This window comes from Dendrobates tinctorius, unplaced genomic scaffold (assembly GCF_039654945.1).
Source record: "Dendrobates tinctorius isolate UK_male_01 unplaced genomic scaffold, ASM3965494v1 ptg000294l, whole genome shotgun sequence".
Taxonomy (NCBI): Eukaryota; Metazoa; Chordata; class Amphibia; order Anura; family Dendrobatidae; genus Dendrobates; species Dendrobates tinctorius.
The window spans coordinates 4,039,809-4,051,824 of record NW_027361961.1 but is presented as its reverse complement, the minus strand read 5'-3'; the positions used below and the strand labels follow the sequence as shown (position 1 = coordinate 4,051,824).

Below are 12,016 nucleotides of genomic sequence, written 5' to 3'. Positions count from 1 at the left end.
GTAAAGAGAGCAGTTTTCTCAGTGATCAGGAGATAAGTGTTTCAGCGTTTTCTTCTGTCGCAGGAAGCTGTCTATAAGATGCACTTACTTATTAGCAAGATGTTTTGTTGCTAAAAGTGTGTCTAATAGTCCAAAAATACAATAAGTTCTAAAGTAATTTACTTTTCTCATTTAATTATATGACTGTGATATTTTTGTACAATTTGTCAATAACATATATAGTTTCTCCTCATCTGAGTGATTTTTGATGGTAACAAAAAATGTTTTTCCAGTTATTCATTTTTCACACTCTAGGTATGATAACCTTTTTTGTGAGGGATTTTTGATCTTTGAAGGGGTTTTCCACTACTTAGACAAACCCTTATCATTCCTTATGTTTGGTGCAGTTAAAATAAAAACACTCAAACCTCTCATGACTGCACTATCAGCGCTGGTGTCACTATCCCCCACATTTGGACACATCAAACAATAAGAAATCAGAAAGCATACATCCGAAGGTCGGGACAGTGAAGCTGGCGCTTAATAGGTGCAGGGCTTGTGTGATACAACAACCTCTCATGAGCCCCGGGAAAGCAATTGCTGACACCACTGGAACAGCATTGGCTCGGAAGGTGAGTATAAGTGTTTTTTTTTCTTTTTTAACAAGGCCAAACATGAGGTATGACAAAAATCTGGCCTACTAGTGGACAACCCCTTTACAAAGATAATAGTTTTGGGTAAATAATTTTCAACATTCTGAATATGAAAAAGGTTTCTCTCCTGTATGACTTCTCTGATGTCTATTTAGAGTTGGTTTCCTTGTAAAACATTTCTCACATTCTGAACATGAAAAAAGCTTCTCCCCTGTGTGAATTCGTTGGTGAATAACAAGATTTCTTTTGTGTTTAAAATACTTCCCACATTCTGAACAAGAAAAATGCTTCTCTCCTGTGTGAATTCTCTGGTGCTTAACACAATCTGATTTATGAATAAAACATTTCCCACATTCTGAACATGAAAATGGCTTCTCCCCTGTGTGGGTTCTCTGATGGTTTTCAAGATGCTCTTTCCGGTTAAAACATATCCCACATTCTGAACATGAAAAAGGTTTCTCCCCTGTATGAGTTCTTTGATGTTTAAGAAGATTTCCTTTCTGTTTAAAATATTTCCCACATTCTGAACATGAAAAAGGCTTCTCCCCTGTGTGAATTCTCTGGTGATTAACCAAAGTTGATTTATGCATAAAACATTTCCCACATTCTGAACATAAAAAAGGCTTCTCCCCTGTGTGAATTCTCTGGTGATTAACCAAAATTGATTTCTTGCTAAAACATTTCCCACATTCTGAACATGAAAAAGGTTTCTCCCCTGTGTGAGTTCTCTGGTGACTAACAAGACGTGATTTCTGGTTGAAACATTTCCCACATTCTGAACATGAAAAAGGCTTCTCTCCTGTGTGGGTTCTCTGGTGTCTAAGAAAATCTGATTTCTGTGTAAAGCATTTCCCACATTCTGAGCATGAAAAAGGCTTCTCCCCAATGTGAGTTCTCTGGTGACTGACAAGATCTGATTTCTGGTTAAAACATTTCCCACAGTTGGAACAAGAAAATCTATTCTCTGCTGTGTGAATTTTTTGATGTTTAAGAAAATACTTTTCAAGATGAAGACTATTGCCAGAATCTAAACGTGAAAATGGCTTCTTTGCTTTAGGAGCATTTTGTTTTGATGGTATATCTGGAGTAATGGCATTCACTTCAGTTGTTTCCCATGGGATCTCAGGATCATCTGATTTAAAAACTGAAGTTGTCAGCTGTCCTTCTGATTTCCTGGTACATTCATCTGCCAAAAATAAAACCAATTATTTTTTTTTTAACAAAATATCCTTGTTTTTTATCTTTGAACATTTCTACTTAAACGGTCAGTAAAAATTACAAATTACCGTAAGTAAAAAAGAATTATTCATCAAGACAATGACAGATCATAGTCTAATAGAAAACTGCACACCAACATAAATTAAAATACCCAAATAATCAATAAAAATAATAAAAATATTTAAATCTTTATTAAATATATCGTAATAAAACAGTTAAAAAACTGGAATAAAGGGGATAAATTTATACAGCGACTAAAGTATAAAGAAATCCTATATACATCACAGTAAATACAATATGTCACAAAATTGGTATCCATGTGTTGTGTGTTCCATGAAGAGACACGGTGCAAAAAGGAGCAAACACAGATATATCTATATATAAAACTGAATGCATGTGTGTATCACCAACCAATCACGAAGCATCTTTCATTTCACCAGAGCTGCTCAAAGGAAGCAGAGTTGTGATTGGTTGCTATGAGCAACAGTTTTCCTTGCAACCAATCACTAAGCATCTCTCATTTCACCAGAGCTGGTTAAAAGAAGCTGAGCTATGATTGGTTGCTATGACCAAGTTTTCCCACTTGACAACACTTCAGCAGACACTGACATGGTGGGAGAAATCTAGCATCCCTGGGACCATAAGCTCCAGCCATAGTCTGTCCCCCAGAAAGGAGCAGTGAGTACATGACAGAAATGAATCCCCCCCTCCCGTGCCTATATACCCATCAGACATCCTCCATCGCATAGTCACATCTTCCCTCTTAAAGGGATCATTGGTTTGGAAGTCAGGGCAAATCCATCCAGCGCTGTGGTTCTTACCCCAGGCCTTTCTTAAAGGGATCTCCGGTATGGAAGTCAGGGCAAATCCATCCAGTGCTTTGGTTCCAACCCCAGGCCTCTCTTAAAAGGGATCCCCGGTATGGAAGACAGGGCAATTGCCTTCAAATGCTCTGGTACTGACCCCAGGCTCTCTTAAAGGGATCTCCTGTATGAAAGTTAGGGGAAATCCCTCAGCGCTCTGATTCTGACCCCAGGGTTCTATTAAAGGGATCATTGGTATGCAAGTCAGGGCAAATCCACTCAGCGCTCTGGTTCTGACCCAAGGCCCCTCTTAAAGGGATCCCCGGTATGGAAGTGAGGGCAAATCCCTCAGCACTCTGATTCTCACCCCAGGCTTCTATTAAAGGGATCATTGGTATGGAAGTCAGGGCAAATGGTTCTGATGCCAGGCCTCTCTTAAAGGGATCCCTGGTATGGAAGTTGGGACCGTTCCACTCAGTGTTTTGTTTCTGACTCCAGGCTGACGGGATGATGTGGGATATTAGGGATAGTAGTCCGGTGGCTCTGGCTGACGGGATGATGTGGGATATTAGGGGGAGTAGTCCAGGTGGCTCTGGATGACAGGATGATGTGGGATATTAGGGGTAGTAGTCCGGTGGCTCTGGCTGACGGGATGTGGGATATTAGAGGTAGTCCGGTGGCTCTAGCTGACAGGATGATGTGGGATATTAGTGGTAGTAGTCCGGTGGCTGTGACGGGATCATGTGGGATATTAGTGGTAGTTGTCCGGTGGCTCTGGCTGGCGGGATGATGTGGGATATTAGGGGTAGTAGTCCGGCGGCTGTAACAGGATGTGATATATTAGTGGTAGTAGTCCGGTGGCTCTGGCTGACGGGATGATGTGGGATATTAGGGGTAGTCCGGCGGCTGTGACGGGATGATGTGGGATATTAATGGTAGTTGTCCGGTGGCTCTGGCTGATGGGATGATGTGGGATATTAAGGGTAGTAGTCCGGTGGCTCTGGCTGACGGGATGATGTGGGATATAATAGTGGCTATGCGGAGTGGGCAGTGAGCGGGGCTCTACACTCATCTTTATATATTGTGAAGTAGCGCTGTCATTCAGTTAGGGGATCCTCGCTAGGTAGCGAACAAAACAAATCCGGCACCAGGTTTTCATAAATCATAACATAGTCCATGCGGTTTATTCCTCCATCATAAACCCACAGCAGCAATATAAACTTCACATTACAGCATAACATCCATAGAGTTTCACTCTGGTTATCCAGTACTCACACAGGTTATGCAAATGTCCAGCATACAGGCTCTTCAGCCTCATTGTTATCTCACCCACGTCAGGGTCACTCAGGGTTCCTTCACCATCATGCGGCAGACGTCCATTCCCTTCAGGGAATTACCATGCACGTGCCGCCATAACACAGCGTTCACTTGCTGTCAGCAGGCAGCCCCATCTCACTCAGACGGGACCTTCCACACTGGACCAACCAGGTCCCAGCATTCACCCCATGTGACCTACCCTGGCCACATTATATGGTTCATAGCCACGCCCACCGGGTCACATGACTCTGACCTCATCACAGGTCCTTCAAGCATTTACACACTCTATACAAGTGTTCTTTAAACACACCCCCTGGGTGGGTTTGTAGGTAACCAGGTCCACCCATCTCTCTAGTTACCTGGAGACTTCTCCCTGACGCCTTGAAGCAACACCTCAGCAATGTCCTTGCTGATCAACACATATAAGTCTCCATCTCAAGGCCACCCACCTTGAGATACATAACCGTCCTTCAGGATTCTGACACTCATCCTCTTGGAACATCCATACAGCGCCCCCTAGCGTACACAGTGGTTACTACACCACATACCTCCCCCCTCTGTTCAAACTTGTGGTGTTGAACACACCACATTCCATCAGGCTCTCGAGACCGGGCACTCATTATACCTTGCCCCACAGGTCGAGAGAACCGAGTCCATCTGTCATACGGTCTCATCTCTACGTTAGGCCTCCCCACCTCCAGCGGTCAGAGCACCGGCTCTGATCTTTGGCCCTCCAGTTACAGTCTGTCTGCGACATCAGACACTGTTTGGTCACCACGTTCCTCTCCCTGTTTGTTCCGTTCCCTGACCATCTCCCCCGGTTGGTACGGTCACCAGTCTTAATCAGGCCTACTGTCTGACCTGAGTCTGACTGATTCAGGGTCTCACAGGAACTACCACTTGCTGACATTCTTCGGCCATCTGCCCTGTCACTTCTTGGTGGAACCCTTCGGGTCCTTACATCTTGGGTTGAAGGCGGCCGCCACCTGGTATTCCGTACTTCTTTATTAATTCGCCGGCGGTCCAGCCTCAACTGCTCAATTTCTTGCAGGTACCCCACTCGATACTCCACGAGCATCCGAAAGTCTCTCAGGCTCTCCGTGAAGCCAACCACCATGATGGAAATCCTACCCACTTCACTGGATACCTGGTCTTCATCATCAGGAAGGATCCTTACCCAATCAGAGCTTTGGATATCGGAACCACATCTTTCCGCAAACCCAGCCAATCCATAGCCTCCCTTGCTAACTCTAGGCGTCGGGCAGCCTTCATGTTACTCCGCCTGACCAGCTGTTTGGCGTGGAGACCTTGTAGATGCATCTCTTTCAGGACAGCTACTCGGTTTGATGTATCTTCTCTGGCTGATACTATCACCAACTGCCGAGTCTCAGGTGCCCAGTGCACCTTACACGCCTTGACCGCCTCTTTGAAAGCCTCATGCACACCTTCCTCAGCACAGGCTTCTTGCATGTCTTCTGGCACATCAATCACAAACTCGAAGGTCGTGGCCTTGCTCTCTTCCTGGCCAGGAGGCTCTGGCTTTACCACGGACACTTCCCTCACTACAGTTGACCCGACCGGGTGACTGTCTTCTTCAGTTCTTAGCCCCCCAACTTCACGAGATCTGATCTCTTCATGACAGTCTGCCAAGACGGGCACCAGCAGCTCCGTTCCACCACCAGTCGGACCCGGCCGCTGTTCATCACTGTCCAAGTTCTCCCGCAGAAGACCACTTACAGTTTCTTTGAGCTCCAAGACTTCTTTCTCGAGCTCCTCAACCCTGTGCTCGGCCATTTGTCTCAGGACTCTTTCTTGTTCGAGATGTCCTTCCACTGTCTCCTTTATCAGCTGTATCTCACGATCCTGGTCTCTTTTGGCCAGCACGTGTCTCACCACTACCTCTTTAGTTATATTGTCAAAGGGTACCACTGGGTCAGTCCCACCAGTTGAGTGAACCCTCCAGTTACCCTCTGACCGTGTGTCTAGTCCAGTCGTCTCATCTCCCAGCCCACCATCCGTCATGTCACGAGACGTCAGGTCCGTACGTTGTGAAGATGTACCTCTTCTTCTGGTCAGTTCTACCTCTGACCTGTCCATGTCAGGAGCCGTCACCGTCTCAATATCTGCTGGCCCCACAGTCGAAACGTCTCCATCGTCCGACCATACATCAAACAAAACAATGTTCCGGCCCCTCTCCAAGGCATAGACTAAGTCCCGTGGTATCCCGCCGCCTTGGCACTCACCACCTTTGGTCCCCTCGAACATTACTCTCTCTACTGCATAGTTCACCGTGACCCCATGTTTACAGCGAACCCTGGCGTTTTTCTCGGTCAGAGAGGAGTTCCTGTCAGAGTCACCTGACTCTCTGAGTCCAATCTAAGGCTGTGTGCACACGCTGCGGATTCCGCTGCGGATTAATCCGCACGGATTTTGCAAAAACCGCAGATAATGCGCAGGTCCAAAGACCTGCGGATTATCTGCGGTTTTGCCTGCGGTTTGGTCCTGCGGATTCACTATCTCCACAATGGTGGAGATAGGAACCCGCAGCGGTTCTTATCCGCATGCAATTCTTTCTGCGGATTCAAAACCGCAGCAAATCCACGCGTTTTTTTCCGCAGCGTCGGCACAGCGTTTTTTGTTTTTCCATTCAAATGAATGGTACTGTACACCGCAGCTAAAACTGCTGCGTGTCCGCAGCGGCCAAAACCGCTGCGGAAATGCAGCGGAATCCGCAGCGTGTGCACACAGCCTAACAGAGACTCCTTCCCGGTGCAGCATCATGGTACACACCTGTGGCCCGTCATTATCTGGAAAATACATGCTGCACGCCTCAAAACTCATACAGACACACTGCGGTTCCCCACACATACCCACTGAGGCAACCAGTGCTGCCATTTCCTGAACCACCCCAATTTGGGTCACCGCCCCCTCCCGGGACTCCACCCCTTTTTGGATTACAGCCCCAATTTGGGTCACCGCCCCCCTCTGGGACTCCACTTCTTTTTGGGTTACCACCCCAATTTGGGTCACTGCCCCCTTCTGGAACTCCACCCCCTTTTGGGCTACCGCCCCCTTTCAGGATTTCCCCATGTCCGTTATACCGGTCTCCTTAGACCACAGTTCACACAACACCGTTTCTCTCTTTTATGATACCACACAAGTCCTTGTTGGCACCACAGTTCCTGCTGTCACCGATCACCGACACCACCGGCTGCTGTTCACACACACACAGCGGCTGGTGTCCTCTTCGTAACCCCGCCGAGTTACCGGAAGCCGCTTGTCCCCTTCGTAACCCCGCCGAGTTAAAGGAAGCCGCTTGTCCCCTTCATAACCCCGCTGAGTTACAGGAAGCCTCTTGTCACCTTCTTTACTCCCACTGAGCCAACGCAGGCTGAGTTGAGAAAAGAAAAAAAAACACACCACACAAAAACTCACGTGTCCTGTCTGTGTGCTATTCAAGACGTTTCCGTCTCCGCCTGAGACTGTCCAACAGACAGGGCGCCCCAGGTGCTATTCAGGGAGCAGCCCTCCTCCCAGGGTTTCCCAACACACCGGCCTCACCAGGTCCAGGGGCTTAGCGGGTGCTCTTCAGAACATCCGTCTCCGCCTGAGAATGCCCAAGACTCACGCCACACCAGGTCCAAGGTCATACCATGTACTCCAGGGATCCGATTCTTCTCCTAGAATCTCCCAACACTGACCCTCCAGGACCTTGCTCACTGAACCCTCCAGGTACAGTCTTTCCCACTGACCCTGGTCAGTACAACACAAACACCTGTCCGCTACCTGTGCCGGCCACACAGGTCCTCGGCTACCTCTTCTCCACAGAGGCACCCTATAGCAATCACCAGTCTCTTTCTCACTGACCCTGGTCAGTGCAACACGGTTTTCATGACCGTCACCTGCTGGCCACGCAGGTTCTCGGACCCCTCTACCGCAGAGGCATCCTATAAGTCTTTCTCCTGGGGAAACGGCTGCACTAGGCTCACCGATCCGGACACTGCCTTACTCACTAGGCCGCTCCACGGTTCCAGAACCACAGCCGGGCAGTTGCTTCCCCAACCGTCAGCCCTCCTGGCTCAGCGTTGCCCTTAGCAACCGACTTTGCAGTCCTCTTCCGTTGCTCCCAGCAACAAGGCTACAACAATGCCCATAGCTTTCTCCACCAATTGAGGTAGCTCTGTGAATCAGTTAGGGGATCCTCGCTAGGCAGCGAACAAAACACATCCGGCACCAGGTTTTCATAAATCATAACATAGTCCATGCGGTTTATTCCTCCATCATAAACCCACAGCAGCAATATAAACTTCACATTACAGCATAGCGTCCATAGAGTTTCACTCTGGTTATCCTGTACTCCCACAGGTTATGCAAATGTCCAGCATACAGGCTCTTCAGCCTCAGTGTTATCTCACCCACGTCAGGGTCACTCAGGGTTCCTTCATCATCATGCGGCAGACGTTCATTCCCTTCAGGGAATTACCATTCACGTGCCGCCATTAACACAGTGTTCATTTGCTGTCAGCCCCATCTCACTCAGAGACCTTCCACACTGGACCAACCAGGTCCCAGCATTCACCCCATATGACCTACCCTGGCCACATTATATGGTTCATAGCCACACCCACCAGGTCACATGACTGACCTCATCACAGGTCCTTCAAGCATTTACACACTCTTTACAACAGTGTTCTTTAAACACACCCCCTGGGTGGGTTTGTAGGTAACCAGGTCTGCCCATCTCTAGTTACCTGGAGACTTCTCCCTGACACCGTGAAGCAACACAACTCTGCTATTAGAAGTGGAAAGGAAGAACAAAGACGAAAGAATCTAATTAATAAAAATATTGGAGAAAGAGAAACCAATCACAAACTAAAATGTTTCTATACTAATGCACAAAGCATGGGCAACAAACAAGGAGAATTGGAACTACTAACACAGGAAAAGAAATATGATGTCATTGGAATCACTGAAACTTGGTGGGACAATACACATGATTGGAATACAAGACTAGAAGGATACAACTTATTTGCAAGAAACAGACTTGATAAACGAGGAGGGGGTGTCGCATTGTATGTTAGAAATGCGTATATCTGCACAGAGATTGAAGCTTCAGAGACTGGGAGTTCTGTGGAAACTGTTTGGGTAAGAATACAAGGACAGAACAATGGAAAGGACACCATTGTAGGCATTTACTACAGGCCGCCTGTGCAAGCTGAAGCTATGGATGAACTCTTTATGCATCAAATGGCCAAGTTCTCCAAAAAATATGACATAGTTGTCATGGGAGATTTCAACTATCCAGACATTTGTTGGGAATCTCTCTCAGGCAAAACTAACAGGTCAAGGAAATTCTTATCCTCTCTTGCTGACAACTTTAGCTTCCAAAAGGTAAGGGAGAAAACAAGGGGAACTGCTACCTTGGATCTAATCCTTATAAACAGGGAGGAAATGGTTGAGGAGGTAAAAGTGGCTGGGACCCTAGGAGGTAGCGACCATGCTATTTTAGAATTTTGGATAACTAGAGGCGGAAGACCTGTGAAGACTCAGACGTCAAGGTTAGATTTCAGAAAGGCAGATTTTAAGGGATTCAGAAAGAGAATTGGAGGGATCCAATGGCTGGATATCCTTAAAGACAAAAATGTCCAGGAAGGATGGGAAATCTTGAAAAATGAAATTCTCAAAGCACAGTTGTTAACAATTCCGAAAAGAGGGAAGAATAGGAAGCAGTTAAGGAAACCAGGATGGATGAACACAGAACTTAAGCACATGCTAAAAAGGAAGAAAAAAATGTTTATAAAATGGAAAGAGGGAGGCATATCTAAAGAAGAATATAATGCTGTCTGCAGAACCTGCAGGGCACAAATCAGATTAGTCAAAGCTGAAAATGAATTGAGGCTTGCAAGAGATGTCAAAAGCAATAATAAAGGATTTTGGGGATATGTCAAAAGTAAAAGAAAAGTCAAAGATGCTATAGGATTTTTACAGGATGAAAATGATGAAATGGTAAGACAGGATGTTGAGAAGGCTGAACTTTTAAATTCCTATTTTGCATCTGTTTTCTCTCAGAAAGGAAATGTAACATCAACTGTTATTCACTGTCCTATTAAGGGAATAGAAGAATCCAGGATATCTATAAACAGAAAGATAGTGAGGAAACACTTAGCTAGCCTAAATGAATTCAAGTCTCCAGGTCCAGATGAATTACACCCCAGAGTACTGAAGGAGATAGCAGAAGAAATTTTTGAACCCCTCTCTATAATCTTTGAAAATTCTTGGAGAACAGGAGAAGTGCCAGAAGACTGGAGAAGAGCAAATGTTGTTCCTATCTTCAAAAAGGGGAAGAAGGTGGACCCAGGTAACTATAGACCGGTGAGTCTGACTTCTATACCAGGAAAGATCTTTGAACAAATTATTAAACAACATGTATGTCAATACCTGGATAAGAATGAAGTGATTAAACAGAGTCAGCATGGGTTTGTAACTAATAAGTCATGTCAGACTAACTTAATTTCCTTCTATGACGGTATCACTGATTGGGTGGATCAAGGAAATGCTGTAGATATAGTATATCTTGACTTCAGCAAAGCATTTGACAAAGTCTCTCATACAATCCTTATTGAAAAAATGATTAAGTATGGAATGGACAAAGCAACTGTTAGGTGGATTCATAACTGGCTTAGTGATCGGACCCAAAGAGTGGTCGTAAATGGCTGCACATCCAGTTGGAAGAATGTCTCAAGTGGGGTACCACAGGGCTCTGTCCTGGGCCCTGTATTGTTCAACATTTTTATCAACGATTTAGATGAAGGAATTGAGGGTAAACTGATTAAATTTGCTGATGACACAAAGCTAGGAGGGATAGCTAATACTAGAGAAGAGAGAGAGAGGATTCAAAAAGATTTAAATAAACTGGAGAAGTGGGCAGCAACTAACAGAATGGTTTTTAACAGGGAGAAATGCAAAGTACTACATCTGGGCAATAAAAATGGAAAAAGCATATATAGAATGGGAGGAATAGGGCTAAGTGACAGCACATGTGAAAAAGACTAGGGTATACTAATAGATCACAGACTGAATATGAGTCAACAGTGTGATGCAGCAGCAAAAAAGGCAAATGCAATTCTAGGATGTATTAACAGAAGCATACAGTCTAGATCACGTGAAGTCATTATTTCCCTCTACTCCTCTTTGGTCAGACCTCATCTGGAATATTGTGTCCAGTTTTGGGCACCACATTTTAAAAAAGACATCAACAAACTGGAGCAAGTTCAGAAAAGAGCGACCAGAATGGTGACCGGTCTGCAAACCCTGTCTTATGAGGAAAGGTTGCAGGATTTGGGAATGTTTAGTTTGCAAAAGAGAAGACTGAGAGGAGACTTAATAGCGGTCTACAAATATCTAAAGGGCTGTCACATTGTAGAAGGATCAACTTTATTCTCATTTGCACAAGGAAAGACTAGAAGCAATGGGATGAAACTGAATGGGAGGAGACACAGATTAGATATTAGAAAAAACTTTTTGACAGTTAGAGTGATCAATGAGTGGAACAGGCTGCCACGAGAAGTGGTGAGTTCTCCTTCAATGGAAGTCTTCAAACAGAGGCTGGACAGACATCTGACTGGGATGATTTAGCGAATCCTGCTTTGAGCAGGGGGTTGGACCAGATGGCCCAGGAGGTCCCTTCCAACTCTACGATTCTATGATTCTATAACACCTCAGCATTGTCCTTGCTGATCAACACACATACCTAAGTGTCCATCTCAAGGCCACCCACCTTGAGATACATAACAGTCCTTCAGGATTCTGCCACTCATCTTCTCTCTTGGAACATCCATCCAGCGCCCCCCAGCTGACACAGTGGTTACTACACCACAATATATAGATATAATCATTATAATTTGTTAAAACTAATCGTAGTTAGTTACTATGCCCGGGCAGCGCCGGGCTCTTCAGCTAGTGTGTGTGTGTGTGTGTATATATTATATATATATTTTACACACACACAGTTCCTTAGGAAAGTATTCGGCCCCCTGGAACTTCTGA

General features: G+C 45.6%; 1 protein-coding gene across 1 annotated transcript in view; it reads right to left on the bottom strand.

The window, feature by feature from the left end:
* The window catches only part of LOC141073007 (uncharacterized), an 85,847-nt gene that overhangs the window by 30,696 nt on the left and 43,135 nt on the right, over nt 1-12,016 (bottom strand). Inside the window, 1 exon segment of the mRNA XM_073560289.1 lies at nt 733-1,818. Coding sequence (XP_073416390.1) covers nt 733-1,818 — 1,086 coding nt within the window.